At 37.6% G+C, this 19,200-nt stretch overlaps 1 protein-coding gene across 6 annotated transcripts in view; it reads right to left on the bottom strand.

Moving 5' to 3' along the window:
• The window catches only part of LOC126418493 (RNA-binding protein 5-like), a 122,102-nt gene that overhangs the window by 22,475 nt on the left and 80,427 nt on the right, over positions 1–19,200 (bottom strand). For all 6 annotated transcript variants that reach the window (XM_050085271.1, XM_050085274.1, XM_050085273.1 and 3 more), the window contains one exon: positions 13,334–13,540. In XM_050085271.1, coding sequence (XP_049941228.1) covers positions 13,334–13,540 — 207 coding nt within the window. The remainder of the gene's footprint in view (positions 1–13,333; positions 13,541–19,200) is intronic.

The raw sequence follows: 19,200 nt of genomic DNA, 5'->3' as shown, positions 1-19,200 counted from the left end.
TTCATTTGTTGAAATGCCATGATGTCAAAGTGAATTTCATGAAACTTCACTGCTAAGGAAGCAAAGGTTCCGTAGTTTTGAATAGTTAGCAGCAACTGATTTTATGTTGTTTTCCGTTGAAGAAGGAATTTTTATTTTCTCTGTTCAAAATTATAACTTTTTTATTAATTATGTTTTAAATTGATGCCAACACACCTAAGAACTATTTTGCAAACCTTGAAAAGACACTAGAGAGCATCAGCCCTTCTAACATCCTAATGACTTTGGTGGGAAAGTTTGTATTTTCAAATGAGGAACTAAGCATCCAGAGAGAATAATGAAATCTTCTAAATCAGCAATCAGTATGTTGTTTGCTGGAACAGCCAATGGTGAACTCCTGCCTGCATATGTTGTTTATAAATCCCAACATATGTGATATACTTAAGACACAATGAGAGTCTCAAAGAACCGGATAAACATGCTGAAGTCTGGATGGTTCGATGAAGTCATTTTCAAAGACTGTTTCCAGAGTATTGTAAAACCTTGGGCCAGGAAACAACGAGTAGTGAAAGCAGTGCTGAGTGAAAATCTGTCTTACAATTTTTCATCAAAGGTGCTGAAAACATGTAAGGGATACAAATTTAAATTCATCTGTCTCCCTATGATTGCCACACATTTGCTATAAATTCTAGATGTGGCATTTTATAGACCCCTTAAAATGGACTGGAGGTCAGTATTAACAAAATGGTGCAGGAAAGCGGACAGAAGACTGACTTCAATTACAAAGGACACTTTCCCTGTTCTTCCTAGCGAATTAATGGAAACCAGCAATCCTAATGCTGCTGCCAATGTCGTCTGGGTTCTTTGCCTTTGGAATTCGAGCCACAGAAGTCCTTAATAAACCATCTTCACCACAATCTGGTATGATAGAGTCTCCAAAATCTCAATCCAGATTGGCACTGGTGGGAGAAGCAGTCATAAAACTGCTCCATGGCATGAGATATGGGAAAAGGAAAAACAGAAAGTGAGCCAAGAAAGAGTGTTGCCAATACCAGCACTGAAGGCAGAACATCTCTCCCAAATGGACTCTCTCACCCTGTGTCAACTGAGAAACAAATAAAAAGAGAAGTCACAAAAATGAACAAGTAAAGAAAACAGTAAGCATTCCAGGATTTCAGTGACAGTGATGACAAAAAGTATTGTCAGATGAATCGGTTGAAGAGGCAGATAACAATGACGACAATTTTGATAACCCTAAAACCAGGCGAATGACTTTTAGTGACATTACCAACTTTTCTTCAAAAAAATTAAAAATTATGTTTGTTGTATTGAGGAACTGATTCCTGGAGAAGGGCTCAAAGTTCGTGACATCAGAAATTGTGGCAGAGTCCAATTCAAATATCACGAGAGAGGATGCGAGTCTCACTGACTGTGATCAAATAGAAAAAGTGCTTCTGTTTATATGGAGAAAAGGGGAGTTCTAAAATTTGCTGCAAATTTCCAGGCTATGATACTAATTAGAAAACTTTCAGAGGTGTAAACCATAATTACTATATTTCTCAGGAGTATTGCGTTAATGAGTTTATTAATCAGTGCAATAATGTTTTGTGTAGGTTGACATAATTTTATGCCTGGGAATTCATTAAATATTTTCTATTTAATTCACGAACATGAACCTGCATAATGTATGTCTTAAAATTCCTTTTAAAAATTAATAAAGTAGTAAATACAATTAAAAACAAAATAATCCAACAGAGAGACCAATTATCAACCAGAATATGTGCTTTTTTGTTCATTTAACTGTACTTTTAAAACGGTGGTAGAGTTAACACTGAGTAATCGGTTGAATCGACTGGTGTTTAATAGGTTTTCCTCAGTGACCATGGATGTTAATAAAAAGAACACAAAAGGAAACAATCCCTTAGGTGTGTACTGTAAGATACTATTTTAAGTGAAAATGCACACCACTTTGTTTGTTAGTCGCATCAAAAATTAGAAAAAAAAAAACAAGTTGACTCTAGAGAGGTTGATGCATCCATCACATTGCCATTGGCCATTTATCAGGACCGATTTTTGAAATTTTTCAGGCTTTATAACTGAATTCTAACATGTTCAATCATCTTTTGGGCAAACATTCCGGATTGCATTTCTTACTCTGATATTTCGGCTGATAACCTTACACCCACCTTCAAGGTGAGTTAATGGTACAATTTAAATCCTTGGCACAAAACTGTGGAGTAAATCTGTGTATGTCAGAGATAAAACTTCTGACAACAAGAGACAACAGTCTACAAGTATAACAATGGAAGTGCCATCAGCAAATCCACAGCATTTATGAATTATATGGTGGATTATTAAAACAGGTGGTATGTGTTGATATGCCATGCAGTGGACACACACAATAATAATTCCTCTGAGAGTGCATATGTAAACTGAGTGATTTCCATGATTCACTGAGCTGAAAACTCTTGCCTCAGTTGAGCAAATTGTCTGCTAATTGTAGTATCTTGACTTTTCTATAACCCATGGAATGGCCAGTGTAAATAAAATGTTCAGCCATTGCAGATTCGATAAGCTGTAGAAGGTGGGTGTGGCAATATTACTCTATGTACCTTTCTTATACAGTGTGTATTTTTTGTCCCATTCATCTTTTACCATAATGACAAGGAATTTCATATATGCAAGCCTTTCATAACAGTGGACCACCTTTAATAGATCTCAGAAGAGCTGTTAACTTGGTTGGTGGTAGGAAGATCACAAACACTTTATACTTCATTATTCTGGCAATTTTTGAAGAAACATTTCCCAAACACAGTGGAAAGGTCTTAGACTAACACCTTGTTCTTCTTGCTCTTCCCTTGGTTGGTCTGGTGCTTTTGTTTGCAGAGCTTTCTTAATTTGACTTTTTAAATGAATACCTCTTCCAAGTGTAACAGGTCACCATGTAGGCTGTAAGCATCATACACTACATGAGCTCTATGTAATAATATTTTCAGTATGATCATAGTTTGCAAAGGATGGTGGCAGCTAGGTGCCTGCAAGTATAAATCGGTACGGATGGACTTACGGTACATACAATATCCCAAAAATCCATTTTCCTCATGTCCAACTAACATATCAACAAATGGTAGACAGCCATTCATTTCCTGTGGTAAAGGTGAATGCTGTTTAAATGCTCTAAACTCCAGCAATTAGTCCTCCCCTTGGGGCCAAATGATAAACATGTCAGCAACAAACCTCCAGAACACTTTTGGTTTTAAAACTGCAGCTGACAGATAACCGTAAAGCAGTAAAATAGCTATAAATGAAAGTCTCTGGTTCACCCTGTACGCAGTTTTCGACAAACTAATCTTGTCCAATTCAAAACAGAGGAACATTGTTAGAACACCCCTTCACTACTTCCTTTTCTTGCACAGAACATCCATTCTTGAAAGACCAAGTCCCAATTTTATTAAATTCATAATAAAACGAATTGTTCATTTGTTTTCCCTCCTCATGTGGCATGTTCAAATTTGGCAGTATCGATACTGTTCAGCCATTGCATCTTTTGTCGCCAAGAGTTCTGAGAGTGGTGGAAATAGGGCATTTGTGAGTGCATGGCGAGGAAACATGCAGGGAGACAGTGCTGTGTAGCACTGCATGCCACACAAATCGTTTGCTATGGTAGAATAATATGTGTAAGCAGTTTGTATAGGTTAATCTGGCATTTTTCAACTTCTGTAGCGATCAAACAACAAACCGGATATTTATTAGTGTGTAACTCAGTCACTGGTGTTCTTTGTTCATGTTGTAGTGTGACTGACTCAGACCACGATTTTTTGTGCCTAACAGTGTACCGATACTTCATGGACAAAAAGACAGTCCCAAAGAGAAACATTTTTTAGGAAGGGAATAAAAATTCACACCTGAAGCGAGTTGATATTGCAGAAAAACTAAATATTCCTCCACCAACATAAATACAATAGTGATCTAATGAAAAATAATTGAGTCAGCATGTTTGAAAGGAGGAAACGGCAAACAAAAATGAGTGCATAACTATAAGTTTCCAGAACTGAAAACTGTGCTACTGAAGTGGATAGAACAAACTTGTGCTCTGAATATTCCAATTGATGCTACTGCGGTTTGCGCTAATACATTTGGCACAAAAGTTCGGACACACGGATTTCAAAACATCCAACAGTTGGCTCAAAAGGTTCAAGAACAAATATAATTTAGTGTAGAAATGTGTTCGAGGTGAGACTGGATGTGTGTACATTGTCACTGTTAAGTCAGTAAAAAATACTCATCTAACAATGATACAAAGGCACAATCAAAACAATGTTTTTAATGCTGGTGAATGGGCTCATTTTTTCAGCTTCTGCCTAACAAAATTTAAGAGTTCAGGGGAGAGAAATAACATGGCAGATAATTTAGTAAAAGGAAGCCAACAATTGGGAATGTGAGAAGTCCATGAAGCTTTAAAAATGTGTGGACTTTTTCACATAAATAAGCGTCTAATGCAAGGATGGTGTTGGAAATGGGAAAATCTGCCTGTGACCAGAGTACAGTGCATCCTCAAGATATATACTAGTTTTTTCCTCCCAACTGTACAAGCCACCTTCGCCCAATCAACCAAAGTATTGTAAGATGCCTGAAATAAATATAACAGAGGGTTCTTACACAGAAGAGGATGGCCTGTCTTCATATTAGAGTGAGAAGTGCCTGGGTTTTCGTGCAAGAAAGCACAATCTGAAATTGCTTCAAGAAGGCTGATTTCCACTGGATACTTACAAAAGAAATCAAACCAGAAAATGGAGGAATTGCTGCTGAACAACTCCCATAATATCAATCTCTTGAAGTAATGGACACCGTTATGTGTTACGTACCAAGTTTAGAACTTGACGAAGATAGTTTGTTGAAATCACTATCCTTATTCATTTACCAGCAGTGATTCTCTAATGGAGTTGCTAAATGAATGACATTTTATTTGTACTTAGAAGTGTAATAAAAATTACAATTTTAGCATAATTTTATGTTGGTTACATCACATGTCAGGTTCATATTGTGGATGCCGTATTTAACAAATTTCTGTTTTCAAAAATGCGACTTTTGAATTCTAATTTATTGAGATAGTATGTTAGGAACTGTGATGTTAAAGAGATTGAATATTACCCTAAATATGGTACCCTTAATTCTGCATTTTCAGCAACAAAAAACGTGAATCATTGCAAAACCAGTGGAAAAATGTTATTGGAGCACAAATGAGGTGAATGTGCTCCTGTTAAAACGACTCTAGCTCAAAAGTGGGGTACTACCTGCTCATTCCTTCCTCAGCACCTTTGAAGATTTCGGCATGCATATAAATTCACATTCTTGTTAACAAGCAACTAACTCACTTCTCACTCTCACAAGCTACCCTGACTATAACTTGCTCACACGGACTAGTCCAGCACTGTAAGTCTTTCATTGTCATTACCTCTTAGTGTCTCTCTAACTGTCACAGTCTCCTATCTCACAGCCACAGTCTCCTCCACTCTATCCTACCACCATTGTCCCCCCTCATTTGTCATGGTCCGCTCCCTCTTACTGCTACTATCTCACTCATTTCTTCCCACTGCTGCGCTCTCTCTTCTCACTGTCTCTCTCTCGCTGTCATTGACATAGACTCTGTCTCTCATTATCACTCACTCTAACTCACTTCCACTTTCTCTTCATTCCTCCTCCACTGGCACTGTCTTCTTCACTTTTTTTCTAGCACTGTTACGTCACTATCGACAATATTCCTCTGCCACTGTGTCCCTATTCCTCACAATGCCATTGTGTCCTGTGTGCTTTTAATACCACAACCGCTGTCTACTATCATTCAGTATTTATTACTTTTCCATCTCTTCATCACAAAAGAGAGTGAATATGTTCTCATGCCCAAATTTTTGAAGGTGTTGAAGAAGGTAGAATGCAACAGCTGGTACCCCACTTTTCTGTCAAGAGTCTTAAAACAGGAGCATATTATCTATTTTTTTTTCTTTGATAGGGGCATTTTTCCACTGGTTCCCTTCTTTTTCCTGCCATACCAGGGATGTCATTCATATGGAAAGAACTACATGGGTCTGTAAAATTCTGATAGTTTATTTACATGAAATTGAAATAACACAAAACTCATTTTACCCTCAGACCAAATTTGCGTGCATAAAAATTCTGTAAATGCTTCAGTACTACAACATGGGGTTACCAGAACCATTCTGATGATAACGGACACAATTTACATCCTATTTCTCCATGCTACATCACTTTACAAATTACAGTTTCACCTCATGTCAGATTTTACATGCACAAGTAGGGTAATTTTGAACTGCTATATCTTGGAAACAAATAAATATACAAGAAAATTTCCTAGCTTGTTCAAGATCAAGCTCTTAGAAACACATCTTAAAACTTTCAGCCACGTGCTGTGTATAGCTGTATTGAACTCCACAGCTTGGTTTTGGCAGAAAAGAAAAGGTAAGAAAACGTTTTTTTTTTTTGGGGGGGTTTTCTAAGGAACCGTCCATGAACTAATGATGGCTCCATGAACATCCCGCGCCCCCCAATTCGAACCGTAGACCACATCGAACACAAAAAGAACCATCTGATTTGCTCCATTTGCCTAAGCGAGAGATATGTAATATTCGTATTTTGACCCTGTAGTGTAGGATAGTAGCACTAAGACAATCCTTCTGTTGGTTATACAAATGGTCCCTAGCCCAAGAGCTATCCCAAATACTTGACTCCAACACTTGAGCTTACTTTTCTATCACCAACAGTACCGAAGTAGGAGCCCTGGAACAATCCCGTTTTTATGCACTGATATTAGGTAGCACATACTAACACATGTGTACCGATTAGGTATTTTTCGGTAGTACATTTTTCCACTTATGATGTTCAAAATCTGCACTCCCTTCAAAAACATTCTAGTGAGATTCCACTATATCACATCTCTTTCACTGTCTTCATCCCTTTAGTATCACATTTTCCCCAAGCCTTTAAATCGTGGTAAACTTTTTTTTCAAAATGGTCAGTTGTGACACGTAACATTTAACTTCCCATCATTAAGCTTTTTAAAAACCTAATTCATTCTCATCTACCCTGAACTCTTAAAACTAGCACAAAGAAAACAATAAAATATTTTCATCCATTTTCCCATGTATAAGATGCAGCTGCACAAAAAACAATTTTCACAAGGGAGAAACTAATGAAGAAAGACGCTCTAGTTTTTTGGGCAGTAAAATGTGAGAATTTGACAGTTTTGCCTAATAACCAAACACACATGGTTTGATTAAATAATTACACACCATCTAGGTCACTATCTTTAATGTATCATACTTCCTTATTGATATCCATTGGAATTTCGCTTCTGCTAGTTTATTGCTATACAGGAAAATGTCCTGCATTTTGTGACCTAAATTTTTCTTAATTCCATTGTTTAATATGGCCTAACAGTTCATACACGCTCACTTTTTTTCCTATACTGACATGTGAATATTAATGTATAGAGCACCAATGTGTATAAATGTGAGTATTTATTGACATCAGCTAGATATTGAGAATTAAAAAATAAAAACAACATTTGGAGCAGAAAAATATAATTAACAAGGGAATGGTCACATTTGTCAAAACCTGTAGCGATTTTTTCAATGGACCTAATATCAGCTACAGATTCACAATGGGAGTTATCCAATAAAATTACATAAGAAACGGATACTCCTGGATTTGCTATCAACTGTTACAGCAAGTGTACAGCAAATGATTGGGGAATGTGGCTGTCTTATCATGGCATTGCTCATACAAGAAAAATCTTGCTTCATTCTTTTGTTAAAATGTGAGCTAACATTCATTTTTTGAATAAAAAATGAAAAACGTTTAATTTATGGCAAACATGTAGAAACATGCCATTCTGACCATAAATCACACTCCAAAATTTGTTCTGTACATTTAATCTCACAGCGCAGGTCATGTGGAAACTTGGAAGTCTTACTATTTGCTACTGAGATAGACAATGCACACCAACTGAACCCACAAACAGGAACACATGTGAAGATTAAGTGATGCACAAAACAGTGAACGGAAACTGAAGATAGTTGTTCCCATGAAGAATCTGGCAGTAATAGTGACATTTGCCTGACAAGAGCCTCTGAAAGAAATGTTGCAAGCTAAAATTTACTTCTCAGACGACAAAAATAAGGTGGTGTATTGGATGACAAAAGGGAGAAGAAATGTACGTATCCGCAGGCCTACTGTTGAAAAGAGATTTTGCTTTACAGGGCGGTTGTAATTAAACTTTCACTGCCTAAGCCAGTGTAGAGGAAAACTCTTTACCATATGGGTACCAAACTTTACAGGAATAATGTTAAGGCCATGCGTTGTTAGTATCATGACACGTAGTTGGATACCAGTACTGGCACAGCGACATAGGCCCGGAATCGTCAACGTGAGCAGGACTTTACTTGTAAAGCTGTTTTATCAAAACAACAGCAATAGTGTTGCTGCTCTTCGCAAGTATCAACGCTTTACAGGAATATAGAGAGATCTTCTTCCTGCACTGGGGTTGAAGAACAAGATTCAGAAGCTTGAATTAACTGCTGATTTGGGAATTGCTGCTGGGAAAGGCCAATGTCCAACAGCAGCACAAATTGTCAAGTGCTTGAAGCTTTTGTTACACGTACAGTGCATATCAATCTAATTTTTATAGACAAATGCGCACTAAAAGGATGTTTTCACTCACAGAGGAGGGACAGGGATACTAAGACACTGTCTGTCTGCCCTCACACATTTGTACAATAATGACCGTCGTCATTGTGGATGGTTCATCATTACCTGCGTGAATCAAACAGAAACTGAATTGTATGTTAAAAGATCAATGTTGAGCACAGAACAATAATTAGTACATTTTTCAAAAACTGGATAGTAATATGTTTTCCATGTGTCATACTTTTCTTCTGTTTTGTGGACACAAATCCTTTCTTCCTCAAGAGTCATGCTCCGGTCATACATAATCAGCGGCTTTCTGAAATCATGCTAAGAAATACAGATATGTCAAATTCTATCTGTAATGATTCACGTCCACTGTTAAGACAGAGAATTTCTCTGTCATTGAAAAATATTTTACAGATCATTAACTGAGAAATTTATTTTGGATAGATCATGGCAGTTTTCATTCCATCACCATGACAACATCCTTAAGCTGCAATCACAAATATCAGTCTTCCTCTCCTTAAGTTTCAAAATTCGATTAAATATGCATGGCACTCCTCAAAATACAAGGACAATATGGTGGTCTCTTTCCTAACTCTCGTCCAGTTTTGTATGATGTGTTGAAGTCAGTCTGTGACTTGTATGACTATCAAATGCAGCCCGTAATTTATGTCAATTACGGACAAACAAATATAAGAGAGCTGTTTGAAAAGTAAGATGACTTTTCAAATTGTGCAGCCAATGTACATTCAATTATCGATCTTTTTTCTTGTCATGTTGGTACACATGCCCCAAACAGATGTTTACAGTTTCAAATGTACAGCATACTTTGTTTGTTTGTGACAGATAAGAGGGTTAGATATGTTTCAGTGTGCTCGGTGATTTTCAATTATTATAAAAATGGAGTAAAGAATTTGCAAGTGCTCTAAAATGCTTGAAATGTTGACAGTGGCATGCGGTGAGTCTGCTCTAAAAATGTTTAAAAGTGGTACAACCCCTTCCAAGATGGCCAAGAAGATGCCAATGATGAACCTCACTCTGGATGCCCCTGCACGTCAAAAACAGATGATAATGTCGAAGCGGTGAAGAAAATTGTTTTGGAAAATCGCCACATTATGATAAGAGAAGTTGCTGAGGATGTTGGCATATTTTTTCGGATGTTTTGGGCACGAGACGTGTGTTAGCGAAGTTTGTTCCAAAACGTTTCAATTTTGAACAGAAGAACCGTCGTATGGCCATCGTTCAGGAGCCCTTGAACGACGTCAATTATGATCCTGATTTGCTCAAATGGATCATAACTGGTTACGAAACAAGGGTTTACAGTTACGACATTGAAACAAAAGCCCAATCGTGCATCCCATGGAGCCAAGACGAAAAAGGCACACCAAGTTCAATCAAATGCCAAAGTTTTGCTCACTGTTTTTTCCAATCACCGTGGCATGGTGCATCATAAATTTTTGCCTCAAGGTCCCACAGTTAATAAGGAATATTACCTTGACATTATGCGCTGTTTGCAAAAAGCAATATGCAAAAAAACATCTGGAATTGTGGAAAACAATTCGTGTCTTTAGCATCACGACAATGCACCTGCTCATTTTTCGTTGCTTGTGAGAAATCTTTTGGCAAAAAACAACACGACAATCATTCCTCAGCCACCATATTCGCTGGATTTAGCCCCCTGCGACTTTTTCCTGCTCCCAAAACTGAAGAGACCTATGAAAGGATGAAGGAAATAAAAACTGCATCACTGAAAGTACTAAAGACTGTACCAAAAAGTGCTTCAAGGATTGAAAGAAGCATTGGCACATGTGTATTGTATATGAGGGCGGTTACTTTGAAGGGGACAACATGAATATTGATGAACAAATAAATATTTTTTAATAAAAATATTAAGTCATCTTACTTTTTGAACACACCTCGTATGCTGAGAGCTTTTTATCAATATTTAGTATTTTTGCAATACTTATAAGAAATAAAATTCTTGAATGTTGGAAAGCCTTATTTATTTGTGTGTATTCCCTTACCAATTTGAAGAGAACATTATGGATAAAAGAAGAAGTTGTATTTCTCTGGGAATATTAAATTATGTTTTGACTGCTTTCAAACAGTTGTTCAGCATTCGTTTCTCAAACCAAAACCAAGAAGGGCTTATCACACGGTGCATGAATGTAAGGTTGTATACCAAGCACTTCCAAGTGTAGAAACCATACAAAAAGTGTCATGATTATTTTGGAGTAAGAAATAACTTATTTTATTAATGTACAAATAATTTGGATCACACCGTTGATGAAATTCTGAAGAAGATAATGTTTAGACAACATTCCTCAACCAATTGTCCTTTATCTAAAATGTGTGGTTTTTGCAAAAGTCCTCAAAAATTCAAGAGCCTATCTGGAAACTTTATAAATGAGCTAACAGCTGAATGCCTGCTAAGCTAAGTTCTGTAAATCAATATATTTATCCATTTGTTACAAAAATTCCTGTTTGTGAACTGTGAGCACCATAAAATGTATGTTTTCAAGTGTCTCAAACGCATTTACTTACATTTCACGACTGGACCTGTGAACTAGAAGTTCAGCATGCTTCATCAGTGGATTTTATTTGTTTTTATCTCAACCTTTGTATGATTTGTGAGTGACTAGACGAGTAATTTTGCCGCATGTATCTACATCTACTTCTACATCCATACTCCACAAGCCACCTGACGGTGTGTGGCAGAGGGTACTTTGAGTACCTCTATCGGTTCTCCCTTATATTCCAGTCTCGTATAGTTCGTGGAAAGCAAGATTGTCGGCATGCCTCTGTGTGGGCTCTAATCTCTCTGATTTTATCCTCATGGTCTCTTCACGAGATATACGTAGGAGGGAGCAATATACAGCTTGACTCGTTGGTGAAGGTATGTTCTCGAAACTTCAACAAAAGCCCGTACCGAGCTACTGAGTGTCTCTCCTGCAGAGTCTTCCACTGGAGTTTATCTATCGCCTCTGTAAGGCTTTCACAATTGTTAAATGATCCTGTGACGAAGCATGCTGCTCTCCGTTGGATCTATTCTATATCTTCTATCAACCCTATCTGGTACGGATCCCACACTGGTCAGCAATATTCAAGCAGTGTGCGAACAAGTGTACTGTAACCTACTTCCTTTGTTTTCAGATTGCATTTCCTTAGGATTCTTCCAACGAAACTCAGTCTGGCATCTGCTTTACCGACGATCAACTCTATATGATCATCCCATTTTAAATCACTCCTAATGTCTACTCTCAGATAATTTATGGAATTAACTGCTTCCAGTTGCTGCCCTGCTATATTGTAGCTAAATGGTAAAGGATCTTTATTTCTATGTGTTCACAGTACATTACACTTGTCTACATTGAGATTCAATTGTCATTCCCTGCACCATGCGTCAATTCGTTGCAGATCCTCCTATATTTCAGTGCAATTTTCCATTGTTATAACCTCTCAATATACTACAGCACCATCTGCAAAAAGCCTCAGTGAACTTCCGATGTTATCCACAAGGTCATTTATGTATATTGTGAATAGCAACGGTCCTATGACACTCCCCTGTGGCGCCCCTGAAATCACGCTTACTTCGGAAGACTACTCTCCATTGAGAATGACATGCTGCGTTCTGTTATCTAGAACTTTTCAATCCAATCATACAGTTGGTCTGATAGTCCATATGCTCTTACTTTGTTCATTAAACGACTGTGGGGAACTGTATCGAACGCCTTGAGGAAGTAAAGAAACACGGCATCTACCTGGGAACCCGTGTGTAAGGCCCTCTGAGTCTCGTGGATGAATAGCGCGAGCTGGGTTTCACAAGATCGTCTTTTTCGAAACCCATGCTGATTCCTACAGAGTAGATTTCTAGTCACCTGAAAAGTCGTCATACTCTAACATAATACATGTTCCAAAATTCTACAACTGATCCACGTTAGAGATATAAGTCTATAGTTCTGTACATCGGTTCGACATCCCTTCTTGAAAACAGGGATGACCTGTGCCCTTTTCCAATCCTTTGAAATGCTACGCTCTTCTAGAGACCTACGGTACACCACTGCAAGAAGGGGGGCAAGTTCCTTCACATACTCTGTACTTAATCGATATATGATCGTACTGTTCTGGGAAATTTTTAACAATTCAGAAAAGAAAATTTTGCTTTTAAATTGAATGAATTCTTCTCTCTTAACTTTCTTTAGCTCTCATGATACATATGTACTTTCATTCATCACAAATTTATTTCTCTTAGCACCAAGTAAAGTGTCCCCTAAAGATGTGCTACCTGTTTAGACAAATAGTTTGGCTTACAAAGTTAATTTGGAGGAAAGTCATATAACAGAAACATTGACGAAAGTTTGCCTACCTGTATCACCATATCAGAGGAAATCTTACACTGTACTGGATGCGCAATTCTGCATAATTATCCCCCCCTCCCCACCACCACAGAGTGCACACTACACACTGCAGTTGAATAAAATTTTCTTTGGAAAAAAAAAAAGAGGAGATAGTATGTAATATTTAATTAGGTAGGACAGGCTGTATAACCTCAATTCTTTGTAACATTTTAAATAAAGCCAGACTCTTATTCCCTTTAAACAAAGCAATTATTATACTGAATACATTAAAATTTTAATTCATTACTTACCTGCGCTTCATAATACTGAGTGTAATATGCAACGTAAGCTGCGTGCTCTTGTGGTGAAGTAGCGTACATAGAGGCACTGTATTCAGCTAATCTGGGGATATCCTCAGGTCCATACGCCGCAAGACCTGCAGCCTGTGCCTGCCGCCTGTCTTCATGTTGTTGTGATGGCAGTTTGCAGTACGAAACAAGAGCTTTTCGACCATCCACCTACCTTACAAAAAATAATCTCTCTCAGACTGTTTGTTATAACTTACTACATGTTATGCAAATACAAAATGACAGGTTCTATAAAATATTATAACAGAAATGAAGGTCATATATTCTCAATGCAAGATTTTAATTGGCGATCATTGGTTTTTGGAAAAATTGAACATTAAATCTAACAAAATCTTGACATATCAATAAAAGGAAAAAAAATCTCCAGCAGTTTTGCCATATTTTCATTCAGATTCCTTGGTTAGGCACAATTAAAGCCAATCGCGTATGGAGAAGATTGGGATATACATGCATGGATCCAACCTCTGAATTAACCGAAGGACATTATCTGTGGACTCATGAGATATTGCTTTTGAGGTAATACTTTGTAAAAGTCTTATAAATTCTAAAACAGAGAGAACTGACTGTTGGTTCTATTGTTATGTGACAGGTCTACTAGCTCAAGTTGGGATACACATCAGCAGTTGAACTGAGATATGCCTGAAAAACTTAGACAAAATATGATCTGATGTTTTCCCAGCATATTTCTAACTTGTAGAACTTTTAAGGTGACCACTTTTGTAAAACTGTCAGTTCTCAATAATATTGAAGTAAACATACTAGTTGCCGTATTCAGGGGGTACCTGGTGAGTGCTGCTCTGTTCAACTAAGAAGAGCAGCAGTCATCAGGAACAACTTGAAGATGGAAACAAATGTGTTCACTGAAATAGTGTGGAGAACTTATGATGTGACCTGGCGGGTACCCCAATATTCTAAAAGATAATTAAAATGTCTTGATGTGAAGTCTTGGAACATCTTTTAAATCTCCTTGTGCAGTATTTCAATTAGTGAAATGTAAACAGCCTTGTATGTTCCAGCAGGAATTACTTCGTGTCATGATCATGAAGCGAATTTTAGCAGAGGTTCAATTTTTGTTTGAAATCACAAATCTCTTCCACTATACCAGTGATCAAATATATTTCTTGCTGCACTGAGAGGTTTAAAGAATTCTAACAATAAATGTTATCTAAAGTGAGGTGAAACAATCCACTGAGAGTTCACTGGGGGTACTTGTTTTCTTTTTTCCCTCATCTCTTGGTATGTTGCAATCTCACCAGCAGACAAGTGCTTCTGGTCATCTATGCAGCTGCTGCCCTAATGACATTCCAAAAAGTAATTTCCTTCCCTCCCAACCCAACCCAAAAGACTGTGGTCAAAATTTAAGCCCTTTGTGTAATTACCAAATGATACGAAAAGGTAAACTAGCTCCCACTTCTGACTGAATTATGTGGCTTCTCAAATTGTCAGCTTTTTGGACAACTGCATATACATCAGCATACAGAATGTTCCTCCTAAGAGTTACCACAGGTATTTACTCTGCAATGTGTAAATGGAGTCGGGCCAAATAATTATAGCTCATCATGTCTTTCTTGCAATGCTCAGTGTTGACAGAAAGTGTCAGTTTCTTTCCCACTGCAAGCTAGACAATTTTTAAAGTGGAATTTTACATGCCCAATTGATAGAGTGGACCCAAATTAGTCTTACACGATATCTGTTTTATCATGACAGTATTAATAGGGACAGTAAAACAAGTAGAATAACCAACAATCCAGCAGCAACCGAGCAGCACTGCTGCATAGGTAGCAGTCAGCAACAGGCCATGGTGGTACTGCCACTGCTAAGAACGGGTTATTGTCTGTGTTTTATTGTTCCTGCAAATATATATATCAATAAAAAAATATCACAATAGACTAATTTTGGACCACTCTATCAAATGCTCACATACAATCTCTCTGCTTGTGTCAGGAAACAAACCAACATTTTGTCAACATTGGGTGTCACATGAAAGACCTGATTAACCATTTTTGTTTGGGTTGACTCCAGCTACACGTTGCAAAAACAAAACTGCAAATATCTAATGGAACATCACAGAAGATGTGCCTGGTGACTCTTAAGAGAGACACCTTGTACACACACTTGCATGAATATTAAGAGCTCAGATGGTAGTAAGCCCACACTAAGCAAAGAAGGCAAGGCTGCAAAGAAGGCAAGGCTGAAAAGCAGAAGACCTGCATAGGGTAAACGGAGAAGAGGGAGTAAATGAAGATAACATGGGAGATACAATGCTGTGAGAAGAATTTGATGACTGGAATTTGTAAATCAAAACAAGGCCTCAGGAGTAGATCACATTCCCTCAGAATTACTGTCTGGAGAACCAGCCATCACAAAACTGCTTGCCTGGTATGCAACATATTTCCTTTCTGAGTGCTGAAAGATGTGAATACACTAGTGAACAGCCATTTTGCATCTGGGATGTGATACATCAACTAGTATGTATTTTGTTGTGTAGAATCCGAAAGACCTTTCAAAATGATCTAGCATGTACCATTTTTGAGTTTTTAAAGGTTTCTTATTTTTCGTATTCAATATTTCGCTTTTTGCTGTTCTTCTGTTTTGATATTTGATTGTTTGTGTTTGATTTGCAGAGGAGAGCTGGGAGATTTACAAATCGTCAATAATGGATGGTGTGGTAATCCAGTGGTGTGAAAGAGATCTTTAGTGAGCGTTTCCTGTGTTTAAAACTTACAATAAGGAAACTGGTAACTAGTAAATCTCGTTGCTGTCCAAACCACCCCGACAACTTTTGTTATATGTGTGGGAGCTTCACTTCAAAAGCCCAAAGAAAACCAAACACTGATTTGGTTAAGAAGGCATATAAATTGTGTTTTCATTGTCCTGTTGGTGATCCAGATAAAATTTTTGCACTTCATATAACTGGTTGAAAGGAAAATGCCGAGCCATGCCATTCACTGTTCCGATGGTGTGGTGTGAGCCTAACGACCATTATTCAGACTGTTACTTCTGTCTTACAAATATTTTGGGACATTCTAGCAAAACTAGACATAAAATAAAGCATCCAAATGTATCTTCAATGCATTTGCCTGTGCCCCATGATGAGGGGTTGCCTGTTCCTGTCTGTAACTTGAAAGCCACAGAACCAGACACCATGTCAAGTGAATCAGAAAGTATTGAACACACAGAAGAGTACTGCCCTCAATGTCATGACACTTCGCCTCAGCTCTTTAATCAACTATTTGGTTCACGATCTAAAACTTTCGAAACAGCAAGGTGAACTCTTGTGGTCGAGACTGCAACAATGGAACCTTCTAGCTCCAGGGACAAAAATTTCCCGTTTCACTTCAAGAGGTGCTTCTTTCATTCAATATTTCGATTTGCAGAATTTAATGTGTGTATGTAGAGATGTCAATGGTCTCCTGAAGCAGCTTGGTGTACAATGTAATACACAAGAGAGGTGACTAATTTATGACTCCAGTAAAACCAGTACTACTGCATAATGGCAATGCATTTCCATCGGAACCTTTGGCTTATGCAGTAGACATGAAACAAAACTTATGAAACCGTGGCTTTGCTGCTAGAGGCGATCAAATATAAGGATCGTGCATGGCAGCTTTGCTGTCATTTGAAAGTTGTTGCACTCCTTACAGGTTTACAAGCTGGATTCATGAAGTACTGCTGCTTTTTGTGCCTTTGGGACAGCTGTGACACCAAGAACCACTGTACAGTCAAGGAATGACCTATAAGGAAGTCATATTTTCCTGGAAATGTAAATGTGAACATTACCCCATTGGTTGAGCCTGATAAAATCATTTTGCATCCCCTTCATATCAAGTTGGGCCTTATCAAGAACTTTGTAAAAGCTCTGGATTAACAAGGTGAGGCTTTCAATCACTTAAAAGAAAAGTTTCCCAAATTAAGTGAGGCAAAGCTGAAAGAGGGTATATTTGTTGGACCACAAATAAGAAAATTTCTGAAAGATCCAACCTTTGATACAAAACTCACAGATATCCAGTTAGCTGCTTGGTCTTCTTTTGAAGAAATTTTGAAAGGCTTTTTGGGTAACAGAAAAGACAAAAATGTGTGAATGATCTGCTGGACAACTATAAGAACATGGGGTGCAGAGCGTCGCTTAAAATTCACTTTTTACATTCTCACCTTGATTTCTTCCTGGAAAATTTGGGAGCCGTAAGTGAGGAGCATGGTGAATGCTTTCACCAAGACATCTTTACCATGGAACACCATTACCAAGGCCATTGGAACCCTTCAATGACAGGTGACTACTGCTGGGGTTTTGTAAGGGAGAGTGATGAAATGGCACAAAAGAAGAGCTCGATCGTCACATTTTTCAAAAACCAAAGATGATTAAAGGTGAAAATATATTCTGGACCTTTTATTGGCATCATGCCCATATACACATACAAAATAGTATTGATTTCAAACGTTCTGAACGTGTATTTTTGTTTGAATTAATAGTGTCAATTTTCGCTATTACCATTTTTTATTCTGCTGTGTATCTAGGAAATGTGACGTCACAGAGAAAAACTGATTTCAGGAAGTAAATCCACCCATTTACAAACCAGATGCAGAAAAAAGTTTAAATTTCTTAACTAGTGATATTATTAACCATCAGTTTAAAAAGTCATGGTTGCAAAACACTTAAATGAATTATTTACAATACAATGGATAAGCTGGTAGAAGCTGACCTTGAGGAAGATCAGTTTGGATTCCAGAGAGATATAAGAACACGGGAGGCAATAATGACCCTAAGATTTATCTTAGAAGATATGTTAAAGGAAGGCAAATCTATGTCTGTAGCATTTGTAGAGTTAGAGAAAGCTTTTGACAATGTTACAAATACATACTATGACATTCTGAAGATAGTAAGGGATGAAATGAGCAAAACGTTGTCTACAACCATAGGAATCAGACTACAGTTATAAAAGTAAAGGGGCAAAAAAAGTAGGCGGTGGTTGAGAAGGGAGTGAGACATGGCTGTAGCTTCTTCATGACGTTATTCAATCAATACACTGAAAAATCAGAAAAGGAAGCCTATGACAAATTTGGAAAGGGAATCACAGTCCAGGTAGAAGATATAAAATCTTTAAGGTTTCTTGATGACATTGTAATTCCGCCAGAGACAACAAAGGATTTGCAAGAGCAGTTGATTGGAATGGGTAGTATTTTGAGTAGAGGTTGTAAGATGAATATCAGCAGAAATAAAACAAGGTTAATGTAATGCATTGAAATTACATCAGCTGATGTTTAAGGAATTACTACTGTGAAATGGGGCATTAAAACTATACGAGTTTCCCTTTTTAGGTAACAAAATAATTGACGATAGCCAAAATATAGAGGATATAATATGCAGACTGGCTAAAGGAAGGAAGGAATTTCTGAAAACAATCAATTTGTTAACACTGAATATAAACTTAGGTGTTTTATGAATGTGATGTGAAATTTGGATGATAAACAGTTCAGACAAGAACACGAAAGAAGCTTCTGAAATATGGCGCTACTGAAGAATGCTCAAGATTAGATGGGTAGAGCAAATAACTAATGAGGTAGCACCGAATCAAAGTGGGAAGAAAAGAAATTTATGGAACAGTTTAACTGAAATACAGGATCGTGTAATGGGACACACCTTGAGGCATTAAGGAATGGACAATATGGTAACCGAAGGAAGTATGGAGAGGGCAGGGAGGGGGGGAGAGTTGTTAAGGGAGACCAAGGCTAACTTGGCGATCAGACTCAAATGGAAGTAGGTTGCAGCAGTTATACTGAGATGAAGAGTCTTGCTCAGGATAGACTATTGT

The sequence above is a fragment of the Schistocerca serialis genome, chromosome 9, assembly GCF_023864345.2.
Source record: "Schistocerca serialis cubense isolate TAMUIC-IGC-003099 chromosome 9, iqSchSeri2.2, whole genome shotgun sequence".
NCBI lineage: Eukaryota > Metazoa > Arthropoda > Insecta > Orthoptera > Acrididae > Schistocerca > Schistocerca serialis.
This window is presented reverse-complemented; position numbering and strand designations above follow the sequence as displayed.